The 26,213-nt window shown below is 43.0% G+C and overlaps 2 protein-coding genes across 4 annotated transcripts in view; one reads left to right on the top strand and one right to left on the bottom strand.

Annotated features, from left to right (window-relative positions):
• The window catches only part of emsy (EMSY transcriptional repressor, BRCA2 interacting), a 30,075-nt gene extending 9,273 nt beyond the window's left edge, over window positions 1-20,802 (bottom strand). The window contains exons 1-17 of the mRNA XM_030747188.1: window positions 20,645-20,802; window positions 17,416-17,524; window positions 17,172-17,271; window positions 17,005-17,079; window positions 16,523-16,698; window positions 16,277-16,432; window positions 14,407-14,666; window positions 14,089-14,332; window positions 13,198-13,416; window positions 12,831-12,977; window positions 12,328-12,501; window positions 12,088-12,224; window positions 10,569-10,742; window positions 4,126-4,339; window positions 3,803-3,970; window positions 1,473-1,628; window positions 1,115-1,263 (exon numbers count right to left, since the gene is read on the bottom strand). Of these exons, the coding sequence (XP_030603048.1) occupies window positions 1,115-1,263; window positions 1,473-1,628; window positions 3,803-3,970; window positions 4,126-4,339; window positions 10,569-10,742; window positions 12,088-12,224; window positions 12,328-12,501; window positions 12,831-12,977; window positions 13,198-13,416; window positions 14,089-14,332; window positions 14,407-14,666; window positions 16,277-16,432; window positions 16,523-16,698; window positions 17,005-17,079; window positions 17,172-17,271; window positions 17,416-17,521 (2,655 nt within the window). The 5' untranslated portion in view covers window positions 17,522-17,524; window positions 20,645-20,802. The remainder of the gene's footprint in view (window positions 1-1,114; window positions 1,264-1,472; window positions 1,629-3,802; window positions 3,971-4,125; window positions 4,340-10,568; window positions 10,743-12,087; window positions 12,225-12,327; window positions 12,502-12,830; window positions 12,978-13,197; window positions 13,417-14,088; window positions 14,333-14,406; window positions 14,667-16,276; window positions 16,433-16,522; window positions 16,699-17,004; window positions 17,080-17,171; window positions 17,272-17,415; window positions 17,525-20,644) is intronic.
• Window positions 20,803-22,674: 1,872 nt separating this feature from the next.
• Window positions 22,675-26,213, top strand: part of arhgef12b (Rho guanine nucleotide exchange factor (GEF) 12b) — a 46,918-nt gene continuing 43,379 nt past the window's right edge. For all 3 annotated transcript variants that reach the window (XR_004020995.1, XM_030746313.1, XM_030746312.1), the window contains exon 1: window positions 22,675-23,357. Coding sequence is in view for 2 of the 3 variants with exons in the window: in XM_030746313.1 (XP_030602173.1) it covers window positions 23,326-23,357 (32 nt within the window). In the remaining variant the exon portion in view is untranslated. The remainder of the gene's footprint in view (window positions 23,358-26,213) is intronic.

Raw genomic sequence — 26,213 nt, 5'->3', positions numbered from 1 at the left:
GGAAAACTATAAATAATGACCAAAACCCAACAACAATAATAATAATAATCATAATAATAGCAGTCTTCGTCATCATTTTAAAGCCCTGTTTAAATTTCCTACGACAGCCTGGCCTTCGTTTGTTTGTACACGTTCCGAGGTGCTTCTAAATTTGTTTGTAAGTAGAACAAATTCACAAACATTTTACACCCTGTTAGTAAATGAGGGCCAGTTTTTTTGTTGGGACAGATGAGACCAAAACGGAGATGTTAGGCCATAATGCACAAGAACAGCTCATAGCAACTGTCAAGCACGGTGGTGGAGGGGTGATGATTTGGGCTTGTATTGCAGCTACAGGACCTGAGCACCTCGCAGTCACTGAGTTGACCACGGACTCAACTATATACCAAAGTGTTCTTAGAGTCAAATGTGAGGCCGAGGCTGAAATTGGGTCATGCAACGGAACAATGACTCTAAGCACAGCAGCAAATCTACAACAGAGTGGCTGAAAAATCCAAAGCTGACTGAAATGCTGTAGTGGGACCTGAGCATGAATGAATGTCCACAAACTTTAATGAACTGAACCAAGAGTGGGCCAAAATTCCTTCACAACAGTGTGATAGACTAATAAAGTCATACAGAAAACGGTACTTCAAGTTATTGCTGCTAAAGGTGGTTCTACAAGCTACTGAATCATGGGGTGTACTTTTTCACAGGACTGCACAGATTCCTGTGAAAACATTTTTCACATGATTGTATATACAGTTGATAAAGACACTGTCTTGTAATTTAAAGGTTCTCTGTGCAACATTCAAAAATGTTCTGGTCCAATTAACATAATGAAAAGGCCAGAATGGACCCGTTCCTTTTCAAAAGCTGAAAACTCCATACTTGCTGTCAGTTTCTATCCTGTCATCTCAACCAGTTGTTTAAAAAGTAGAAATCAAGACAATAAACATAAAAAAACAAAACCAAAAATGCATTTCTATCATTTGCCAAGTTAACAAAAGGATAAGTGAAAAATTCTCAGGAAGCATTTTGTAATCCACCAAACTCTGAATGGTTTCCACTGAAACGACTATGTTCATACAGAAGAACTCAACCATTCCAGTCTTTGTGCGCAACCAGCCCTCACCACGTGTGAAGCTGCAGCCGCAGAGGAGGCAGCAGCAGGTTTGGTTACCACAGCAACTGCGCTGGTTTTATGAGGCTTCCCCAGCTGCTGACCGGAGGATATAACCACCTCATCGTCCTCCGAGGGCACTCCCGCTCTGCTGGCTTTACCTGCAGTGAAATCAGTCATGCTGTCAGGATTCACACACAAAGTTCTGGTTTTCTTCCGTCACAGAATGAACAAAATAGAGAACTGCGTTTCACACGGTGCCCAGACTGAGGTTTTAGTTTGAACTATAGTTCATTCCATTGAAATTGTTGGCTGGCGGCAAAAAGGGAACGGAAAAGTGTTGAATATGAAGTGTACTGGAGAGGACTACCTCCTGCGATGTATTCAGTGCTGGGTTCAGCCTCTGAGGTAGAGGGTTTGGGGGACTCTGGGCTGGGCTTCTTCTCCTGGGCCAGCTGGATGGGCACAGCCATCTGGCTGAGGTCGATGGTATGCTGCCTGGGTTTGGATTCTCCCTTTTCTTTCACTGTCAAGAGGAACAACAGTGAAATTCAGCATTGACGAGGATATGAAAGTGCCTTCAGCTCCTCGATATCAAGGGCCGTTTGACAGCAGCTTGCACCAAAAATACGTAAAATAGCACCTCGCACAAATTGACATTTTTAGGTTGGCTAAAATACATGTTGCTGCAGACCGTCCACAGCAGTGTGTTTAACATCTGTGTCTGCAGCATGCTGTGACTTTCCCCTTTGCACTCAGCCTGGAAGAGGTGAGCAGCGAGTGGGCGAAATTATGAGAGCATTTTTAGCTCAGCAGCTATAAGTTACCCATTTGCAATGTCGCAAGTGCAGAAAATTATAACTGGCTAGTAAAGCTGGGCAGCGGTCTTGTTGCCAGGGGGGGGGGGGCTGCAAAAATGCTGGTAGTTAAGAAATTTTCATAGCTTGAAGCTTATAAAAACCTCGAAACACACTAAATGGGCTTGGGGTTTGATTTTTGAATCCCAGCTAGCAGAAACACGAAGGCGTGGAGAGGAAACCGATGCTACAGAAAGCTGCGTAACTGAAAATGGGCAGACTCGTAAAACAGGTTGAGCTGGCTGTGTGGGAGCCTTCTGGTAGAAATGTAATCAGAGCACACTGATTTGCAGTGTTTTTGCTGACTAGCTGAAGACTGTGGAGGCTGTATGAATATGCATTATGCATAAAGTTAAAGCACTTCAAAAGGAAGAAAAAAAAAATGTATCACACAGTTTTTGAGGCGACTAAATGTTCAGTATGGTGTACAGCTGGAACACATTAAAATGCTTTTTTTTAATCTAAGGAAGTTTTTTTTTTTTTTTTTTACTGGCAAACAGGGGAATAACAACAAGAAAAAAAAAACACACAAAACCCCAAAACAACAAAAAAACAACAACAAAAAAAAAAACCCATCGGGCAGATTTTTATCTGATCAGCACAGTGACTCACTCAACCTTCAGTCTCAACTTCTCAGGATTTTTTTTTTTTTTTTTAAACAGGGAAGTTAGCCATTTTTTTTTTCCAAACACACTTTTTAGATCTCAGAGATATATACACCTCATTCTCTATGATGCACCATTAATGTGCATTACGTGCAGCCAAAGAAAGTACACTGGGAAATTGGAGGATTATACCCCGAGCTGCTGAATGGAAGGCTTTTAATTTTTTTTTTTTTAACACGTGTGGAAAGTGTTGAGTTACACTGCCCCCAAAACGCACGCACACACACACACACCCACACAAAAGACTGCAAAGTAAAACTGTGTGAGACCAATATTACTGATAAAATGAGCACCAGAGTGATGAGTATGACAGTTTTTGGACTGTTGTGCGGCAGAAATTTAGTCGTTAAACTAAAATATGATGACATAACCTGATATAACAGCTGCCTTTTACCCTCTGAGGTCAAAAAGCAAAACAAAACAAAACAAAAAAAAAAAAAATCTAAAACTCGTTTTATTTTTCTATAGATTTCGGTTGGATTAAGGTTACTTCTCATCTTTGTTGACGGCTCGGATCTCATTTTGTTAACACGATCTCACTTTAAAACGTAAAAGCCGGTCGTCTCCAGTTCATGACAGCTATATATGAATTTATGTATTTTGAGTATTAACGCTTTAAAGCGTTTTACAGACAACACTGGGCATTATCGTCATTATGGATCTGTTAAACGATCAGATTTGGCACACTAAACAGCAATTATCTCTTTGGGAATTTACACTCAGAAGCAGATAAACGCTACAGGCTGCTTCGCAGCGCTGCTCATGTGAGTATTTAAATGTTTTTTTTTTAAAAAAAAAAAAAAAAAAAAAAAAAAGAAAACTTCCCACCTTTAAATATTCCATGGGAAAACTCACATCAATCCTGTTCCACAGGTTTGTTGTCCCATGAGCTCACTGTCTAAGCAAAGCCTCGAGCAAAAATACATAATTACTGTTGGGCACCAGCTCTCTGAGCATCAGGAGCTTCAGAAATGTTCTGAAACATCTGTTTGACACGTGAGGAGAACACCACCTGTGTTTGTGTTTCTGATCAAGCGGAAGCGATCGGACCGTTTTGAAGCTGCTCGCTGGATGCTTTGTGTGACCTCTCAACGCTGCTGAATCAGCACATGCACAGGTGGCAAACACCTCTTTACTTCACTTCGCACCTGCACCTTTTCCATGACGTGATAGCTCACCCGTGGTCTGCTGAAGTTCAAGAAGGGCTTTTATGGTGGAAGTGGCGGATTGGGATTCCCCGCCAGACACCTCCTGGTAGATAATAGTGGGGCTGGACTCCACGGCTACTTCCTGCTCAGTCCAATCCTGCTCTCTGGAGGACAGCACATGCACTACAGGCTGTGCTTCTGAGGAGTGGACAATTTTTTTTTTAAAGGAACGTTTACAGCATCATAAGTATCCATCACATTTCAGTCAACACTCCACAGGCAAAAAAAAAAACCCCACACGCAGTAGTTTCTCTCTCGTCTTCATGTCATGAGAAAAGTAACGGGAAACATACCTTGAGTGCTGCTGTGGGAGGCCTCGCTGGCTAAGCCGCTGCCCTCCGTGAGGCTCCCACCACCATCATCCTTCGCGGCCCCCTCCTGGCCTGGTGTCTGAGTCTGACCCAGCTCTGTAGAGCGGGTCACCTGCTGCAGCGTCTCAGTGACCAGCTGCCTGGTCTGTTCGCTCACCACTGCTGCCTGGAAGACCGGCTTTGGTTTGATGAGAACCTGGAGGAAACCAGAGGAACACACAGTGTCCTGAAAGCTGTGCTTTTCCAGCATTTTTGACTGCCATGTGTCCCTTTGTCAACATGGATTTATTCTTGAGAAGCAATTATAGTCTTAAGATTACAGAAATAAGTGGACATCCATCACCCTAATCCCCAAGTCTGAAAGCAGCTTTCCTTCATTAGCCTCTAACTCCTTGTTGTGGCAGAAGTCAGATGTTTCACCATCCATTCAGACTTCTGTTCACTTGCTTACTACTTTATACCTTTCTTTGCATCTTTCTTCTCAAATGCAGCTGGTTCATTCTTCAGAATGAGTCTTTAAATATTAAAATTTTATAATTTTGACACTCACTTTCCTAAACAAATAGCACACCAAAGGTCAAGCCAAAGTCAAATCCAACCTGTAGTCACGTGCACTGAACATTACCTTCATACCTGGAATGTTATCAATTCCGCCTTCTGCTTTCTTGTAAGATAAGAGAAATTTTGAATCCTATTTTTAGCATCGTGGGACCTGATTTTTTTTTTTTGTGTGTGTTGCACGAGTTCTTGCCCCAAGTGGTGGAGTTCAAGTATCTCGGGGTCTTGTTCACGAGTGATGGGAGAAGGGAGCGGGAGATCGGCAGACGGATCGGGGCTGCTTCTGCAGTGATGCGGACGCTGCACCGGTCTGTCGTGGTGAAGAGGGAGCTTAGTGTAAAAGCGAAGCTCTCGATTTACCGGTCGATCTACGTTCCTACCCTCATGAGCTTTGGGTAGTGACCGAAAGAATAAGATCACAAATATAAGCGGCAGAAATGAGTTTCCTCCAAAGGGTGGCTGTCCTCTCCCTTAGAGATAAGGTGAGGAGTGCGGCCATCCGGGAGGGGCTCAGAGTAGAGCCGCTGCTCCTCCACATCGAGAGGAGCCAGTTGAGGTGGCTCGGGCATCTGATTAGGATGCCTCCTGGGTGAGGTGTTCCAGGCATGTCCCACCGGGAGGAGGCCCCGTGGTAGACCCAGGACACGCTGGAGAGATTATATCTCTCGGCTGGCCTGGAAACACCTTGGGGTCTCTCTGGATGAGCTGGAGGAGGTGGCTGGGGAGAGGGAAGCCTGGGTTTTCCCGCTTAGGCTCCTGCCCCTGCGACCCGGCCCCGGATAAGCGGAAGAGAATGGATGGATGGATGGATGGTGTTGCACCAGTTGTGCGAGGCCTCTCCTGCTTTGCAATAAGCGCCACTATTGCCTTAATCCAGCGCTTTCACACAGTCCAAACAAACGGTCATGATGCCTCTGGCTCAGATCTAGCTTTGTTTCTTAAAGTAGGACAACATTGAATCAGATGGCATGTTTGGCTTCCACAAGCGTCTCTAGGCTGTTTGGCCCCATCCTCGTGCCACATTAGTAAATTTTTCCTGACCGATCCGGCCAGGCTGCATCTGTTTAAACAGGACTTCCCTATGACATAGAATTTGCCTCTTGTGCGAAATGGGAAATTAGTTTAACAAAGTACTGACACAGTGGTTACTGAATGATGCACCTCATCCGCATCATTCAGGAACCATGAGCCTACGCTGTAAATCTGCTGCGTCACATGTGTTCTGTAAACAAATGCATGACCTGTTTGGCGCTGTTCCGATGATGACATAATTAATGTTTTTCATGGGAAGTCATTACAAATGACTCAGGTTATGTCACAGCTTTGCAAATTCCAGGAAGAATACCACTTCTCCTAAATACAGCCTTAAAAATAATATACAACAAGCGCCAAATGTGATGATGTATGCAAAGCGGTTGTCATCACATAGTTGACTGCAGATGAGACGGCCTTCAATATATTTTTTACATATGGGAGCAGTTTTTCTTCTGGGCTTTTTGTACAAAAAAAAAAAAAAAAAAAAAGCTTTCTAACACACAGATAACACTGGTGTAAATGTTTATTTTGGCAACTGAAAACTGAAACTGGAAAAACTGAAGACATAAAATAAGTCAAACCTCACTTTTGGTTTTGGTTTTTGGTTTTACACAGGACACAAATCCCAGTCTCCCAGCTGAACTGAATCCATGAATCCACCACAACCTGCTCCTTACACTGACTCTGATCATCTACCAGCTTTTTCCTCAAAGTTAGTCAAATGCCCTGAAACCACATCGCCAACACGGGGATAACCAGACACATCACACAGGCACAACATCGTCCTGGAGGGATCCCCGTTCTTTATATTCTCCTGTTAAAGGGTTTATTTTTTTGGCGTTTTCCCTAATGTAAATTAAGGGCCTAAATACGGAGGACAGGATTTCCTCAAAAAAAAAAAAAAAAAAGCCAGTGAAGGGAACCAGAGAGGGGCAGGTGTGGGAATAAAACCAGGCACCTTTAACATAGTTTACTGTGGGCACAGATGGAGAAAGACAACTGTGTGGGTGCAGCTCTTGCTGCTTCTGTGCACACACACTGTTGCTGATTACAGGAAGTGTTTCCTTCCCTCTTGATGGTAACATAGGCTATACCAGCGAGAGCACCGAACCATGGTTAATCCATTCACATCTTCATGGCTGTTCTGTGGCTTCTCAGTTATTTTTATGTGTGTAAATTTGGTTAAAGATAACAGCGGGCTATAACATATTCTTAAAAACATTGAAATAATGTTTTAAATAATAAGATAAAATATCTGATGGCGAGGTCTGGTAGAAAACCTGGAGGGTGCACAGCTCTTAAAGCGCTGTAAGACTAATTTGTCATTTGCGATACGTAATAAAGTTCGTTTTGCCTCGACTCAGTCGGTTTATCGCAGGTAATAAGTTCCCTCTCACAGCACAGTTTGCTGTAGGACAGCACTTAGACTCTGAGTTTCTTACTCATGAGCTGAGTCATTTTTCCATCGGCTTCAGTGGCTGCTGAGTAAGTAGGTCGCAAACGTCAAAAGTCACTGCCTGAGAAAAACAGTTTAAATATTACAGAAACAGGAAACAAACTTTGGTAAAGAGGTGTCATGTTCGTCACTGGAAAAGTGTTAATAAGTGGCTGGTTTTTAAACCGGTTTAAAAAAGTGTGGTGATTCTTCAGATGAGATCTAGTTTGTGGTTTCACTAACTGCACGGCAGATCAGCACTGTGGGTGTTTAACACAGTAACTACAGTACGCCCAGATCACTGACCACAATTTCCCCTTGATGACTAAAAACAGACCTTGAATTCTGAATTTAGAATTTTTTTTTTTGAGAAGTATGATATCAAAACTATAACAAAGAGTTTGAAATTAAAAAAAAAAAAAAAAAAAAACAGCAGAATTTTGTTACCGTTTGGCCGGCGGCTCGTATTTTTTATTAATCTTTCAGTTTAATTTAGTGAGTTAGCAGCGCAAAATGACCTGGAAACTGGCATAGTGGGACTTACCCTCTCAGAATATTTCTGACAATTTTATTTTTAATACAAATTCCCCCAGAGGGTTTAGCAATATCAGGCGGAGGACGTAGGCTTTAGTCTGAACATCCTTTTTGTGGGTGTTTCTTCTTAAATTACTAAACAGACTTTCACTAGTCATTTTACATATGTCAGAAATCTAAGAAGTTCTGCAGAAGTGTTCAAAAACAGACAAGATAAAATCCCCAGGAACCGAAAGAGCGATGACAGGGGCTGATTTCAAAGCTCCGGACTCGGTGTTAGTGCAGATCTACTGTAGCTTCTAATAGGAGACAGCACGAGGAACTAATTAGAAATCATAGGATGCTAATAGGATACAAAATGTCCACTGACCACAATAACTGTAGCCCTTGACTCTGCAGTTCCCCTCAGGTGAGGTTTAACCTCCTTCAGCTCATTGTTTTAGTTTTTACAAACTCTCCTCCAGCTTTTCTCCACTTTTAATTCAGGCTCGCTGCACATCAACCAAAAGCTCGGATAGAGTCACAGTATGCTTCTGCTGTTAATGAAATTATACAGTCTCCTGACACTTTATTAGGCACACCTTCTAGTATCAGGTTGGTCCCCTTTTGCCTTCAGCGCTGACTTAATTCTTCATGGCACAGAATCAACGAGGTCCTGGAAACATTCCTCAGACATTTTAGTCCATGTTGGCATTGTGGCATCACACAGTTCTGCTGGCTGCACATCCATGATGGCCCATCCCACCACATCCCAAAGGTCCTCTGCTGGATTGAGATCTGATGACTGTGGAGGCCATTCGAGTACAGCGAACTTATTTTCACATTCAAGAAACTAGTTTGAGTTGATCTGTGCTCTGTGACATAGCACGTTATCCTGCTGGAAGCAGCCAGCAGATGGATATGGGATGGAAATGGCCAGCAACAATACTCAGGTAGGCTGCGGCGTTTAAATGATGCTAAGTTGGTACTACGGGGGCCTCAAGTCTGTTAAGAAAATAACCCCTCACACCATCACACGATCTGATCCTATCATCTGAATGCTGCAGCAGAAATCGAGATTCTTCAAACCAGGTAACTTTTTTCCAATCTTCTGTCCAATTTTGGTGAGCCCGTGCAAACTGTAGCCTCAGTTCCCTGTTCTTAGCTGACAGGCTGACACTGCGCTGCTGTGGCCCATCTGCTTCAGGGTTTGAAGTGCTGTGCATTCAAAGATGGTCTTCTGCATACCTCGGTTGTAACCAGCAGTTATTTGAGTTACCTTGAGTTGCCTTCCTATCAGCGGTCTGGCCATTCTCCTCAGGCCTTTGGTATCAACAAGACATATTCACCTAGAGAACTGCCGCTCACACTGGTGTGCAGGAAAATCCCAGATGATCAGCAGTTTATGAAATGCTCAGACCCGGCCGACTGTAACCAGCAGCCATGCCAATCATCTTTCTTCCCCATTCTGATGCTTAGTTTAAATTTCAGCCGGTCGTCTTGACCATGTCTACATGCCTAAATGCACCGAGATGCTGACATGTGATCCACTGATTAGATATTTCCATTAACGAGCAACTGAACAAGTGTACCTAATAAAGTGACCTGGGAGCGTATATAATTAATCACATTAATAATTGATTATGAAAAGTATCTCTAGTGTATATTTAATGTGATATTCAAATAGCTTTTAACTCCCGTGGGAAGACGCCGGAGCTCGTCTTGTTTTGGTGGAAATGAGCGGAGACGGGTCGAGTTCAGCAGCTGCACTTAAACAGTTAACGACGGAGCATCTGGGAGCTGAAGAGCTTCTTTTGGGGAGTTCATGGATCCAAGATCGGCAGTAAAAACCAAAGGGGGTGTATTTCCGAGCCAAACGTGTATTTCTGAGGTGATGGAAATGACTGCAAATGTAGCTCTGCGGCAAATAGCTAACTCTTTTGTGAACGCGATCAACAAAATAAGGGTGATAAAATGTCAGCGTTGTGGTTGCAGCTCGCTGCTGTGCTCAGATGATTAATTAATGGAGGTTTAATACCAAGATCGTGTCACACTGCAGTCTACAGCTGTTCGATGCGACAGCCAGCCAGCAGCAGATTAAATAACTGTCAGAGCATTTGGAGTCATTTCTCTATGCGAATAAGGGGAAGTAAAGGTAAGTGTTAAAGCCCTGGTATATGTGTGCCTATAGAAAAAGGGGATTTTTTTTCCCTTCTGTTTAAATAGCTGTACATTTATTATAATAACCAGCTCTCACTTCTCTGGAAACATGCAGTGGAGGTGACTGACCCGCTGAACTCAGGGGAAGGAGCTATTCTCCTTCTTGAGCAGATCTGTTCCTACTTTCAGAGGAAGAAACCCTTTTCTTACCCTTTATTCTTAAGATAAACACTGTACGCCACATCACATGACCTTTGTGGTAACTTGTCAGTCAAAAGGTCACATGATTATCCACTTGATGTTTGTCATGTGATAACCTCAGGAGCATGTAGTTAACCAGTTTGCAATGACGATATTTACAACATTTTATTGAACACTGCTGTCAGGGCTTTCAAATTCTTTTGGAGTAGCAGGGGGGCATGCCAAAGTCGCAAACGCCTTATGACCGAAACCGAAGCCATGACGGCAGCAGACGATATGAATAGTCACATGGCAGTCGTGAACGAATCAAATGGCTCAGATTGAAAGAACGTAAATATTGCCACGTGCGTCCACATGGCGCTGGAAATGGAGACGGCGAACGTGCAAAAAACATTTTTTAGGAAAATTAAAAAGTAGACGGCGCAGAGTGGTGGAGTAGGTGGAAAATGCGCCTGCCGCCGGCATAATTTGAAAGTTCTGGCTGTAACATCATTATTAAAAACAAAACAAAAGCATGTCTCACCTGCGTCTTGCCCTGCTGGCCGTAAACGATCTTGGTTGGGATGATTTTCGTGGCGGTGGTCTGGACTCCGGAGCTCATGCCTTTGGGCTGCGTGACGATCATTTTGGTGATGGGCCTGGAGGCGGTGATGATCGCTGGTTTGGTCCCCTGAACTGCCTGAAGGCTCTTCTCCCCCTGCAGCACAAACAGCACACTTACTAGAATTTTTTCAGCCTTAAATGAAAAAAAAAATTAAGCAAGAATCACAGAAAACCTAAATTAAAACACTAATTTATGGGAACAAGTAGCCACTGAGAAGGTCCCCTGGGAACCGAAGACGTCCGAGCTGAGTTCCCGCGAATATGACTGTAGTATTACCGATCTCTGTCCAGCTTTTACACCATTTTTAAAGTTACCTGTTAAAGTCCTTTATCTTCTTCTGATCCTCTTTTCAGCCTCTTCCTTTTCTTTCAGCCTTGCCTTGCTGTGTGATGGATGCTTGTACCATGTTGAGGGGAATCACTAGTGAAGAATTTTTTTATATTTCCGTTCAACAAGTGAAAATTGTGTTACATTTACTCCACTGCATACAACAGTCACTGTCAGACTGTTTTGTTACTTTTTTTTAAGGCTAATTTTAAGAGTTGTTGTTTACAAAGCTAATATTTCACCACAGAGTGGCTTCAAAAGCAAGTCAGTTCCCAGAGACGCCCACATTTACCAACTTTGAAGATTAAATTGTTTACAAAAATATGATTTTTGTCTTAAATTTCTGTTCGGCCTCACATCTGTTTGTGTCACTGGACCGAACCCCTCAACTGTTGCCGTGAAGCTGGTTGGACCTGGAGAAAAGGTGAATTTCTCCCATGGTCCAGAAGCAACTTCTATCATCCTTCCTGGTACGATTAAAAAAGGCAAACACCAATGAATGCAGGTTGCTCCACTTCTGAACTGAGCTTGTTCAGTGATTAAATGTGCCCAAAGATGTCTAGAACAGAAGCCAGCTAGCTTAGCTCTAGCATGGCACCCTCAGTCAAACGATCTGATCAGGAGATGCGGTGATTGCGGGCTTGCGCCAGGTGGGATAAATCTGAGCGAGGAAAGTGAAAGACTGAACTGCGGTCCGGCTGGACAGCTGTCAGGTGTGAATGTGATGAGGGGTTTCCTGAAAAGGTGAACTTGCCTCTCAGCAAAATTCCCCCAAATAGAGTTAAAAATGTCAAATACATTGTAAATAATGAGGTGATACATAAGGGGCTTAATATTTTGAAAGCAAACATAAATATAAATACAGCTGGTAATTCCCCATTATCTCAGTTTCCCAATAACCAGTTGTGCACTTCTGCTTATATGCGAGTTCAACAAGTAGGTCATTAGTTGCATTCGGTGAAATCCTGGAGTTTTGATTTTAGAGCTCTACACAGACGGACTAATCTTGCCCTATTTTATGCAAAAAATTAAACTGCTCCTATGAGTTTAATGCACCTGCAAGACTGCCATCACCCTTCTCACTTTACTCCCAGAGTGTTACTCAACTGACCCCAGCATTTAAAAGCGTGGTGACCACATTCTTGCCGGGCAGTCCTTGGATGGTAGCTCCTTTGCCCGTGGTTTTCTGCACCACGATGACGTTGGGCTTTGAAGTCATTGGGATGGTGGTGATCTTGGTCGTTGTGCCTGCAGCAAACAGTGAGTGATCAGAAACGGCACTAAATGTAAAACAAACAAAACAAAACAAAAAACAGATACAGAAAATACTCAAGACCTGTCACTGACTCACCGGACACAATGTTGCTGCTGATGATCTTTCCTCCTAGAGTGGCCAGAGACTTTGGCACCACGGTGATGATGCTGCCGCTGGTGGTCTTCACGTAGGTCGTCCCGCCACTGGAGGCTGATATCCTGGCCCCAATGCTGGGACTAACAGTGGGTCTCGTGTAGGTGGTCTGAGTAGCTACACAAAGGATTACAGTATTAGTACTAACTAACTTGTACTGACTGGAGGGTCTCCATCAAAGATTAAATTAAGCTGTTATATAGCTGCTGAGATACTTAGCTGCATTCACATATTCTATGATTAGATTTGACATCAATAAAAATGTGAGGAGAGCAACAAAGAATCAAAGTAACCTTTCACACGACCGCATTCACTGTTTTAAAGCACATTTAAGGTCAGGTGCTCCCACTTAACGGCTGCAGGTGACATCAGTAACAACAGTTTTACTCTGGTTACAAACACAACCTTTAAGTTACACGACAAGCCCTCGTTTCCTGCACCCCCACCTGTGGGCTGAGTGACCAGTTTTGTGGTCATGATGGCTCCGTTGCTACTGACAACCATGATGGGAGAATTGCTGCTGCTGGACAAAGCCACTGAAGGCTTGGGCAGGATTTTGCTGGGCTGCACCTGCTGAGTGATGATCTTCACCCCTGCACACAAACACCACACGCACACAGAGCAGCGTAGTCATTTTAAGTTAATCGTTTTTTGAGCAGATTAATTGTCATGTTTTAGTATCTCTTTAAACAGCTTGTGAGTTATAAAAGTTCATGAAGATCAAAAAAGGGGTTCATAACCAGCAGAAAGGTAACTGAAGCACATAAAAGGAAAAAGGGTCAAAGAAAGAGAAAAGAGGCGTGTCATGCTTACCAGACTCTTGTTTGATCTGAATGGTGGGTTTGGCTCCTGGCGAGGTGGTGGTGGAGTGGGTCTGACCTACAGTGGAAGCTCCTAAAGGCGAGCTCTGCTGCAGCTGTTTGGGTGACTGCTGTTTGGGGAACTGGGCCAGGATCTGAGTGGGGGAGGCCATCAGGGTCTTAGGTGAAGGAAGTCTGGCTGCAGAGACCTTCACTCCAGCTGAAGCTCCACCTGCAACCGTGAATTTAGACAGTAAGACTCAAAGCATAGCAGGTGAAGTCGTAGTGGCTGCTTCTCCCAGTCACCATCACGTCTAATGTTATGTTACCACAACTAAAAGTTCAAACACTTAACAGACATTAGGTGGTCAAAATAAAAATAAAAAAACAAAAACAAGCAAGTTTTAAGTCTTTTTACACTAACGAGTCACAACTTATTTTATTCAGTTAGGTGTCACTTAGATTATTTGGAGGTCTCTTGTTAATGATATTTGCCACATTTATTCATTAAAATGTATTTTAATAAATTGATATCTAAAATGTTCGGTCATTCTTTATGGCTTCCTCTGCTGCCCCCAAGTGGACAAAGCAGCTATTAATGCAGTAATGTGACCTACAAAAGTGCTGGAGTTTGAGGTGGAGAACAGAGCAAGGAAAAAACTACACAGTGAAACCAAACTGAATGATTGTTATGGAAAGTAATCAAGTGTTTGTTGATACAGTGTTGACATTTAGTTTACTAAAAATTATTTTGAGCCCGGGTTTTGTAACGGCACCTTTGGGGGCACACTTTCCCCCCCTCATTTTTTTGAAGATGGGCCAGAAAAACATTACAGTAAACCATCAATTTTTAACTGACTCCACTCTCGTTATTACTATAAGTCAGCACAGAGGAAGGACTTACATGGTGTGACCGTTGACATGACCACTGATGGTGTAGAAGAGACCACTGTGGTCACGGCGATGGTGTTGGGGTTGGAGGAAGGGCTGGAGCTGGCTGGAAAGACCACTGTCTGTTTCTGTGTGTGTGGGGTCAGCACAGAGGTGGAGCCCAGCTTGGACACAGCGTTGGCATTGTTGTGGGCGTGAGACTTGGACAGGATGTTGGGCACAAAGCTGGAGCTCGGAGAAGTCGTGACGATGATCACCTGATGAAACATCAGAAGTTTAAACTCAGACGTAGTGTCTACAGAGATGTGCTGAGGCAGTGTATGAATGTCACCTTCTGTGTGGTGGTGCTGGTCGTCTGGATGGTGGGCTTGGTGAAGGTGATCTTGACGGGGGAGAGGTGGGGCGGCAGGGAGTTGGCGATGCTCTGCATGATGCTGCTCATCTTGGGGCTGCTGCTCACGGGCACCGTGATGTTCTTGGATACCGGCGGAGTCACCTTGGTAACTTCTTTCAGCATCACTGGAGATGAGCTGGAAGAGTTTGTGCGCCTTCGCTTGCGAGGCTTCTCGTCTTCATCGGAACAACTAACACCTGAAAGGGAAAAATAAAGGATCATCAAGACTGTATCACTGAGTTGGGGGAATTGCTGACAGCCAAGAAGGAGAAGGAACTGTTCTGACTATGATCAAGACCAGATATGTGAGATTAAAATCAATAGTTGCTAATTTTAAACATGTATCTGTTAAACTCCTAATCTGCACATTTCTACACAGTTCTATGGATCCTGAATTCATAAAACCTTTTAGTTACATCTTTAGTGCTAATAATGTGCAGACACTCTGTCTCATTCCCTTGCTACATTCTCCTGTCACACACTGTTCATACCAGCTGTGTAATACGCGTGTTTAATCGGCAGCAGATGCTTGTGGAATTGTCAAACCCAATCCAACATATCCTAAGGGACGCCATGTTTGGGAAACTTAGATCTCAGATTCCCAGCCAGCTTAAAGTCCAGAGTGTGGGGAGAAGATGTGAATCATTCGTACTGTGGAAAGACTGAGCTCTTACACACGCTTAGTGAGTTTCCATTGAGATGTTAGAAAAGTTTGCAGTGTTTGATGCAGCAGTTTAAAAATCACCTAGTAACAAATAGACAAGCCTTGCAGCGCCCCCTTTAGGCTGATCAGTAAAGAATTTTTTTTTTTTTTTAATGTAAACTGAGTGGTTTGTCCAGAAAACACAATCTTTACCTCCTCATTTAAATATCAAAGTCTATAAAAACAAATATTACAACATGAATCTTGACCACTTTACTCAAAGACATCCGTACTCATTTTAAGGGGAAATTGTTGGTGGAGGGCTGGAGATTTATTTCATGCCTGAACACAATTACAGGCAAAAAACTGCATTCTGTCTCCTGAATCCAGACTGGGAGCTATGTTTATAAATGTGAGATTTGAAAGTTCAAATTAGGGATGTAACGGTTCTGAAAATGTCTCATATTATGTTTCCGTCTTCCCAACATCACACACCCATCACACAGAGTACTGAGCTCTTATTCACCTACTAACAGAGGTACTGAAAACTTACATGCAGCAAGCCAGCAGACAAACAGAAGGATAAGGTGACAACTGTGGCAGAGAAACAGGGATGCTACTGACATGTTAGCTAAACTTTCTTTAACTGAGCATCTGTGCTGGTATAAATAACATATGTGTAAATAAAGGATGAGTAAGAAGGGTCCAGAAACTATTTGAATAATGTATGTTATTTAATGGCATGCCGATTAGCCATGCAGTCCTCTTGCTTAAGTTTTTTGATGCCCGGTCAGAGCAGGTTGGTCTGGTGGAATTTGTGATGTTTAAAGATTAAAGAAAAAAGTTAACTGGATATAACCATGATCACGATATGTCTGCAACAAAAACAGGTTTTTTTCATGCTTTTTCTTGTTCATCTATTTAGGCAACAGAAGTGCAGAAAGAACCACGGATTTGGAGAATTCTTCCATCCCTGGTTAAAATCTACGTGCCTTTAGATTAAGCTATGACTTAGATAAGACTAGAATAAATGAAGCTGGATTACTATTTCTAATAACGTGCCTCCTCTCTGATAAGACCTTTACTCCACTACAACACTGCTCATACAATGTGAGCATATAACTCCATCAGCTAACTGCTGCATTTGATGTTGTTCATACTCACTTTTCACATAGACAGTGCTGCCGCTGGGCAGCACCACCACATTGGATGAAGGGCTGGGTGGTCGTGGAGATTTCACTGTTGCGCCTATAGGACCGCTGGTCGCCGTGGCGCTGGTGGAGGTGCAGGTAGTGCTCGTGTAGGAGTAACATACCACGACTACAGGGAGGAAATGAAACACATAATTCAGTGTCCAAAGTGTTTGAAATCACACAGAGTCTGATGCACAGTGAAGTGTTTCTGGCTTACCCTCTTTGTTTCCTGTTTCAGCTGGCAGCAGGAGGGAGGCGTTCTGATTGGCTGTGGCGCTGGCCACAGCATTAGCGGTGACTGTAAAGGCTGTCTGGGGAACCAGCCTTGGCATTAAGGGAACAAGCCGCCGCCCTTCGATGGACCACTCAGAAGAGCTGTTTGGACCTGACATGCTGAAAAGAAAAAAAATAAATAAATAAGAAAAATGTGAAAATCTGATCTGAGGAGAACCCCCTGTAGCAACCTTTGAGACAGCCACCAGTACAACAGAAGTTACTGAGGTATTGAGGTGGGGCGTGAAAATATTTCTTCAATGGGGAATGATAGAAAAGATTGAGATCCACTACCTTAAGCCAAGCTGCCCCTATCAAACAGAAGGTTTTAACATCAGGTGGGTGGAGCCTGTGATTACAGCCAGAAACACAGCCCTGCTCTTAGCTCATGATGTCACACAGAGCTAAGAGCAGTTTCACACTTACTGATAAGCGATGGTGGTGAGGCGCTCATCGTTGACAGCCCTGCGGACCTCTGCACGATGCCGCTCTGTCGAGATGCTATGAAGACAAGTAAAAATGAAGGGCTTGTTTTAAATAAACCAAACTTTGTGCAAAAATTAAAACAAACAAACATAGCAAACAAATATTACCCGAGGATTTTAGTGAGCTCTCCCAGCAGATCCTTCTTGTCCTTTGTCAGGTCTCCCTGGGCTCTCAGGGCGCTGATGACCCCAGCGTAAGCCTCCAGCTCTGCGAGACACAAACACATCACAGTGTTTTTCTTGACATGACAGAGATTATGAGTTCAGTAAGATCCATTTAGGCTTTAAAAAAGATGTTGAAAACATTACATTTTACTGCTCCCCCCTCTATATTGAATTTCTTTGACCTCACCCAGTTTACGCAGAATTCTTTTGCACTCATCCCTGCCCAGGTCGAGGATGGTGGGCCACACCACCGGCATGGTACCAGTTAGCACTGGTTTCTCCAGCTGAATCATTGGCTGAAAAGAAAATGAGCAACAACTCTAGTAAAGACTGGATTTTCCATAAACCACAGTGCTTCATGGTTGAGCAAACAAGGCCTGATACATTAATTTTTAAAGAGCTTCAGAAGAATCCTTTTCTATAGAGGCAAATCAGACTGATCATGCTAGAACAAGCAGGGTTTTTCCTGAATACAAACTATGTTGGCACACATCAAAGAGCTTTTCTCCCATATTGGCTTCTCTTCATTGGCTCCCTGTTAAATCCACAATAGAATTTAAAATCCTTCTCCTCACATACAAGGTCTTGAATAATCAGGCCCCATCTTATCTCAAAGACCTTATAGTACCATATCATCCCAATAGAGCACTTCGCTCGCAGACTGCTGGCTTACTTGTGGTTCCTAGGATACTTAAGAGTAGAATGGGAGGCAGAGCCTTCAGCTTTCAGGCCCCTCTTCTGTGGAACCAGCTCCCAGTTTGGATTCGATTCAGGAGACAGATGCCCTCTCTATTTTTAAGATAAGGCTTAAAACTTTCCTTTATGATAAAGCTTATAGTTAGGGCTGGATCAGGTGACCCTGAACCCTCCCTTAGTTATGCTGCAATAGGCCTAGGTTGCTGGGGGGGTTCAAAAGTTATTAATCTCTGGCTCTCTTCCAAAGTGTGTCTTTTGTCCTGTCTCTCTCCCCTCAGCCCCAAAAGGGGCTTCCCACTGTCACCAAGTGCTTGTTCATAGGGGGTCGTTTTGACTGTTGTGTTTTCTCTGTAATTATTGAAGGATCTTTACCTTACAAAATAAAGCGCCTTGAGGCCTTGTTGTGATTTGGCACTATATAAATAAAATTGAATTGAATTTTAATTAATTTAACTTCTGGGGTATTGATCTGGTCAGTTAAGTAGCAGAGGGGGTTGTTAATCAGTTTCAGCTGCTTTGGTGTTAATGAAATTAACAACAGGTGCACTAGAGGGGCAACAATGAGACAACCCCCAAAACAGGAATGGTTTTACAGGCGGAGGACACTCACATTTTCTCCTCATCTTTTTTGATTTTTCACTAGTTCTGCATTTGGATAGGGTCAGTTTCACTGCTGGTAGCATGAGGTGATACCTGGACCCTACAGAGGTTGCATAGGTAGTCCAACTCCTCCAGGATGGCACACCAATATTTGCCATTCACAGAAGGTTTGCTATGTCTCCCAGCAAAGTCTCAAGCGCATGGAAGAGATTCCAGGAGACAGGCAGTTACTCTAGGAGAGCTGGACAGGGCTGTAGAAGGTCCTTAACCCATCGGCAGGACCGGTATCTGCTCCTTTGCGCAAGGAGAACAGGATGAGCACTGCAGAGCTACAAAATGACCTCCAGCAGGCCACTGGTGCAGTGAGTCCTGGGTTCCCCCTGGTGCAAGACAATGCCCGGCCTAATGTGGAGTGAGTATGCAGTTCCTGGAGGATTAAGGAACAGATACCATTGAGTGGCCTCCATGCTTGCCTGACCTAAATCTAATAGAACACCTCTAGGACATTATGTTTCGGTCCATCCGATGCTGCCAGGAGGTCAGTGAGGACCTGGTCCAGATCTGGGAGGAGAACCCCAGGACACCATCTGTCGTGGAGCATGCCCTGATGTTGTCAGGCATTCATACAAACATTTGGAGGGCATATAAACTGCTTAGTACCATTTTGAGTTGCTTTGCATAAATGTCATCAAAATAGACTAGCCTGCTGCATCATTTTTTTTCCCCTTTGATTTTTGAGGTGTTTTTGAATTCAGCCTTCTGTAGATTGCTAATTTTCATTCCCATCAACAGATGTGGCATACTTTCATTCCCAACATATTACCCAGTCCATATCAGTGTTTTTAAAGTGTTCCTTTAAGTTTTTGGGTGGTGTATATATAAAAACATCTCTCCAGCAGAGAATCTATATAGCACTTGTAAATAAAAGTGAAAATGTGGAACTTCCAGGCAAGTTATATGTTCAGTACATTACCATGGGGATGTAGCCAAGTAAAATGAGACCCACCTTCATAACAGTGAAAGCTCTGACTTTAAGCTCAACATAGCTCACAAACCCATTAATCATGCTTTGTAGTAAAGTCCTCTGTACTGTCTGGTATTCATTTACAAGGCTCTACTCCAAAAATTGCCCAGCTATCGTTGCACTTTGCTGAAAGTCCTGTATTATTTTTGTAATTGCAATTACTTGTGCATATGCATCTCTTAACTTCTGAAAATGTATTATGACATGTGTCTTTTATTAAGTGTATATACACTCAAACTGGATGTGTCTCTACTGAAAAAAGGATAACATTTAGCAAGTTTAAATATATACAGTTGTACGAATAATAAATGCAGTAATCTTAAGAAAGGGATTGTTTTTGCAGATGAAGCAGAGGAAAAAAATCATCACCTTCTAACCAGCTGGTGCGCTTGGCGCACTGAAAGCGTGCAGTGCCCCAACAAGAAAGCTATCGGTGAGAACAATTGAGATGTTCAGCTATTAAACAAATACAGTTCTGTGTCACGTCTGCGGTTGTTTTATTTTACTACAGAGTAAAAGAACTGAACGAACATCCTCCAAAAAAGTGCGCTTTCTGCCGGGGATTGTGTACCCCTCTGCTGGCTAGACTGCCACAGACCAGCCCACACAGATTTCAGTAAGATCTGAACAGTTAACAGTCGGTGTACCGCCCATCACTGGGCCTCTTAACTAATAAATACTGCCAACAATAGATATAAAAATCTCATTTGGCTCAATCCAAAACATTCCTGGTGCAGACTGTGCATGCCGAAGAGAACTGGGAATACTAACACTTAGAAAGGGAACGCGTTATTCTCCCTGGGTTAGGCATAATGGTGTAAACAATGAATGATGTTACTGCTACATTTTCTGGGTCAATTTCTGTCAGTACGCCGCGGAACGGCGACACATACCGCCTTCATCAAACTGCCCCATGATGCTTCCAGTGCAGTGTAAATATGTCCAGTAACCTCACAGGACATACTAAGATGCTGTCTGGGTGAAGTACCAGCAGATTAACATCATATTTAGTCATCACGAAGAGGAAAAATATTTGCAATGGATGCTGTTAGCTTAGCCTAGCCACCTAGCTGTTTCTATGAGCCAAATGTCTTACCGTCCGATAGCAGTGCCACTTCAAGGCCTTCGAAAAGCGGACATCCCCATAAATACGGCTGACCACAAGACATCTAGAAAATCTACCACATCGTGGAGGAGATCCGTAGCAAAAGAGCCAAAGGAAACGGGAGCTAAAGTTGTAAAATAGCCAGATCTGCCTAAAGATGTGACAGTGTTTATGTTGTCTGTTAAGTATCTGTGGCTGGCCTGTGGACGGATGCCTTTCTTCTTCGTGTCAGAATACTTGCTGCTTCTACTTCTGTACCGGCGCAGAGTTGCCACCTACAGGCGTCAGAGCCAATCACAGCTCCTCAGGAAGTTCATAATTAAACAGTCAAAACAAAGATCTAGACAGGCTCTGGTGGATTCTTTTTTCTTTTTCTTTTTTTTTTTACGGCTGTTAAGAACTGAAATATAAAGTACAATTATACTTATAATTATACTTTGCTCTAATGGCAGAAAGCTTTACTGTGTAATAGCTGCAGACTGGAAATCAGCTGATTCTGGCACTTTACTGACTCTGATACTTTAAAGTCCAGCTACCACTTTTGTATTTTGTGGATGTGGTACTTTGTGGTGTCTTTAATGTTTAATTCTTCTTTTTTTTAAGCAGCAGTCTCATGGTGTAGTTATGTAACCTTTCTTTAATTGTAAATGCTAGTATGTAGATTCAACCTTGTTGGACCAAGCTGGAGTGGCACCCCCAATTTCACTGTAATGTAATTACAATGGCAATAAAGGCCTTCAATTCTATTTACCGTGAACCCATTGGAAAAAAAAAGACAAAATTCTATAGTGAAAAAAAAAAATAATAATAAAAAAAAACAGGAATATTTCTGTCAAGTTTATGTTACTCAATTACTTTGGTGTAGTATGAATTGCCATGAGGAGGGGTGGGGTCTAACAGTAGGAAAAGTTGTAAAACTAAACTAATAATTCAGTTACAAATCCAAAATTTAGGACCTCCTTCATATTTTTAGTTAGCTGGATTAGAGCCTTTGACCTTATGTTTGACACCCCTGATTTAATACTAAGTGGAGGTCTGTAGTATCTAAACTGTTTTGTATACATTACTTCAAATGTGTTAACCTCCAGAGGGTCACAAGGACAAACTGAGGGCTCCATTATTGTTACAGAACAAAACAGAAAGTTGTGCTGCATTCATAGGAATATTTGCTTTTCTTTTTTTGAAATATTGGAATATTTGGCAAGGTGACCCTTCCTCTTGCCCTATGACAGCTGGGATAGGCCCCTACTCAATAAGCACTTTAGAAAATGGAGATCTTCATGCTCCCGAAACACACTCCCAAAACACAGCTATGAGCGTAGGTGGAAATCTTGTTAAAAACTAATGAATCAATCATCAAATGACATTAAAGGAGCTTACATCCCTAACAAAATCAGCCTGATATCAGACAGAACTATTAGTTTTTTAAAAGGTTCATACTGATCGAGAAAAGTTGAGAACAGTTATTTAAAAGAGACCCTCGGTGCACTATATTCCAGCATATGTTGAGGCTGGTGTCTAATTTTGCGTTTTCCTTTGCAAAAATAAAGAAAACGACATAGAAATGAGTAAATAAAACTGTAGAATTGGTGCCAGATTTTTACCAGAATACAGAAAACTAAGTCCAGACCCTCAGAGCACCTGCTTAATGTGCCCCAGGCAATGCTGAAATGAAACCTGCGGCCATACATGATATAAAATTGAAGCTCAAACAGGCAGCAGTTAAACAGAGGTAAAGGCGAAGTGAAAGCAGGTGGGCTTTTCTACATAATATCTGCATAACTCGATCCTTTGTTGTATTCATTGTGTATAAGCATGTAGACCTACGTGTAATCTGAATAATTAAAGAGCCTGCTGCACATAAAATCTGGTAAGGTACAATAAAAACCGCCCCATTCGCTATAAACCGGGCAGTTTAGAGAACTACGAGGGGCTCCTAAACGCATCGTGATGGAAGGTGTGTTTTTCTCCTCTTTTCACTTTTTTTGGGGAGGGGGCACAAAGCGTTTCCTTTTCCCCAAATGCATTTCACAGCGGAGCAACGACCGCGGCTCTTTGCACAAATTAATGACCGTCAAAGAGAACAGATCCGCAGCAGGATGCTCCAGAAAGCGCAACGCGTCCACATCCGCGCGGTGAACAACACCGGGACGTCGCGGAAATAAGAGGAGGAAAAAAAGTTCAATTTGGATTCAGCAGCCAAAGTTTGACGTAATTCTCTCCCGGACACCAGGAATAGTCTGGAGTGTCATCATGGAAGTATTTCCTAAGGAAAAACAAGGGATTCTCCCTGAGCTTGGAGGTAATCTGTGAATGTGAAAGTTGGGGGGGAAAAACCCTTTTACAGGCTTCTTCTCTGAGGTTTTCCAGATGTCTCCTCTGATGCAGACAGCGGCTTCTTTCTGAAACACGCTCGGAGGAAAGAGGCGCATTTCGTCGTTTGTGCTGGAGTTTAAACAGCTGGATCGTCCCGTGGACATAAACGGGGACTGCGGGGACTTTTCTTTGATTTTTAAAACCCTCACGCTGGATGTGAAGACTCGGTAGCGTTTGGGGATGTGCATGGACACGTAGGAGGCGAAATGAAGAAGCAGTTTTAGTACCGAAGAGTCAGGCGTTGTGATGGTAATGTTGTTTGGGTGAAGTCGTCGGAAACTCACAAGGGAAGCCCAATGAGTGGCACACAGTCAACACTCACTGACAGGTAGGTTCACGGCTCTCTAGCTTGGCTTTTATTTGCTGGGTAATTATGGCTTACATGCTGACAGTGGGTTTTTCGGGCCAGTTTGTGACTGGAATGACACTTTATTACATCACACCAGACTCAATTAAAAAAAAAAAAAATCACCTAAATGAAGCTCATCTCCCCGGTTGCAAAACACCAACAACCTAAAATCAGATTAGATTATTTGCATTTTAGTTTTGCCCTTTTTTGTTAATTCGGCAATTAAATAATTTTAAGTTCTCACGCGGTGTACTAGACGTTTGAAGCCATGGTTGTTGGAGGATATAAACTAAAAGCTGGATTTTGTTACACTGAAAGGTGTTTCATCTACTACTTGGACACCGAATTAAGCACACGGCTTTGATTAAAAAAAAAAAAAAATCACCATCTTTAATAATCTAACAGCAACGCTATCCAGCTAATAAAGAAAGGACAAGTCCAAATTTACAGTTTTCTTAATGGAGTTCGTGAACACGCTCCCGCTATAAAACTGTAATTGGCCAGAGAACGGGGCAGGGTTTTCCCCCTGAATATGCTTGGCTGAGCTGAACCAGATAGGGGCCTTTTCGTGGTGTTCCTGCTTTGTTTTCAATTAGTTGCCTCCAGTATATTGCCTAATTTGAGAGTTTCCTGAGCATTTTTGCATTCAGCTCAGGTTTCAGAAGTGCCCCAGAAATCTGTCCTTTAGTGCTTATTCAGTGAGTCAGCATGTTTTGCAGGAGACACACAGAAATCAGCACCAGTGACAGGTCACTGGACCTTGGACATCTCCAAATTCTTGACTAAAGTCATATGACTTCATACCAGGCAGGGAGTCTCACTGACACTGCTGGCCTTTGCTGTTTTAGCAAAGGGCAGCAGGTTTAATGTATTAACCCCTTGATGTCAGCATTACTGCACCTTTGTTAATCACCCATAACAAAGTCTCACATTTAAAAAAAAAAAAAATATATATATCATATTTACTCTGCATCCTGATATTGTCTGATTTGGAGTTTGTTGGCACAAAGCTGAAACGTTGTGTTCAGTTTCTTCTTTCTATAAGGACATAAGTCATTTCTGTATTATTATTATTTTTTTCACTGGATAATCAGGTGTTCCCTTTGAGGCACACATGACTGCCTTGGAAAGTCAGACAAAGTCATTTGATTTGTCGACCTTCAGCCTGCAGAAAGGACAGAGTCATTCGGCTGCTTTGCTGGTTTTTACAACAATGAGTCAATTCTGTGCTCATATCTGCCTAAAGATCATACAGTCTTTATTCTTAATAGACCCTGGAAGGCATAGCCTGCCCTAATATGGATTTGACTCATGAATCATCACTAGTCATACAGCTCAGTCTGGATTTGAAACACTTCTCTCCATGGGCATGAACAGCGAGGAATTAGGGACTTCTTTCACTAAGGAGCTGGTTAGCCTAGTTTAGCACAATGGCTAAAAGTAGCAGGAAATTGATTGTTCTTGGTCTCTTGAACACAGAGGCACCAAACCTGCAAATGTCACTGTAAAAATAATGCAGCAAAATGATTGGTTTTACATTTTTAGATGTGTGCAAACATATTTGGAGAGATACAGGGGCCGTCAGGGGGTCGCCATCGGCCCCGAGGCCTGCGCGATTTATTTCCTCACTGTTGAGTTTGATGGTCCTCTGGCAGCTTTGGGAAGACCTCATTAAACCATCCAAGTAGCGATGAGTAGCGACAGGTGTTGTGGACTTAATCAGAGCAAGCCTATAGCCCACAGTAACAGGGAATTCCTCATTTAAGGGAAATGGGTACTCGCGTCTCTCTGTGAAGGACACATGCTCATCCACTCAGTGTGGCACTCACGAAGCCCACGGACACCTAAGGGCATCACAGACCTGTTATTGCTCAATCTCTCTCTAAGCAGTCCTGTTTGTTATCAGAATTAACCAGACAAATTGCCCTACAAACTATGATTGGTCATGAACCACCATCCACAGATTAGAGGACGAGCTATGTGGGCAGCACGGTGGTGCAGTTGTTAGCAAAAGGGTTCCTGGTTTGAACCTGCCGGGCAGCTGGGCCTTTCTGTGTGGAGCTTACATGTTCTCCCCGTTCCTGCATGTGTTCTCTGCACGTACTCCAGCTTCCTCACTCAGTCCAAAGCCCTGTTAGGTTAATTGGTGATTCTAAATTGGGGCGTAGGTGCGAATGGTTATCTGTATGTATGAGGGTGATGCCCAGGGTGTACCCCTCATCTCGCTTCATGACAGCTGGGACAGGCTCCGGCGATGCTGAATTGGATAAGCGGTCAAGCAAATGGATGGTTTGGAAATGATTTTTTAATCACCTCTTAAATTTTCCACAACTTCTAACAAACAAATAAACAAACAGTCCTAACCAATCACATAACCTCCTTGGTGGAGGTGATATTTAAAGAGTATTGTATTGATTAACCAATAAGCTCTGATGGTATAATTTCCTCAGTGGTGCTTGGACAGCTTTATTTAATGATCTCACGCTCTCTGTCTCCCCCATCTTCATATAATGAGGGATGATTTCCTTCACATAGACGCGTCTTTGTTTAGCTCATTTGTTTCATTATCTAAACAACACATGTATCTATGGAATTTAAGAGGTTATTATTGAAGTGTTCGTGTCATTGCCTGTTAACGCCTGCTGGAGTGGCAGCTCCTGGAGATTATGCAAATGTTTCTCACTGAGAAGAATGCAGCAACCCCCCCCCCCCCCCCCCCCCCCCCGCAAGATTTCTGCTAACATCTGTGATATTTTACAGTCTGGACGTGTTCTCGTGTCTGCCTCGACTCAAAGGACCAACCAAAACCATCCTCTTTCCTGAGGTTAATGGGTC

The sequence above is a fragment of the Archocentrus centrarchus genome, chromosome 14 (assembly GCF_007364275.1).
Source record: "Archocentrus centrarchus isolate MPI-CPG fArcCen1 chromosome 14, fArcCen1, whole genome shotgun sequence".
Taxonomy (NCBI): Eukaryota; Metazoa; Chordata; class Actinopteri; order Cichliformes; family Cichlidae; genus Archocentrus; species Archocentrus centrarchus.
Note: the sequence above shows the minus strand (reverse complement) of the source record. Positions and strands in the feature narration are given on the sequence as shown.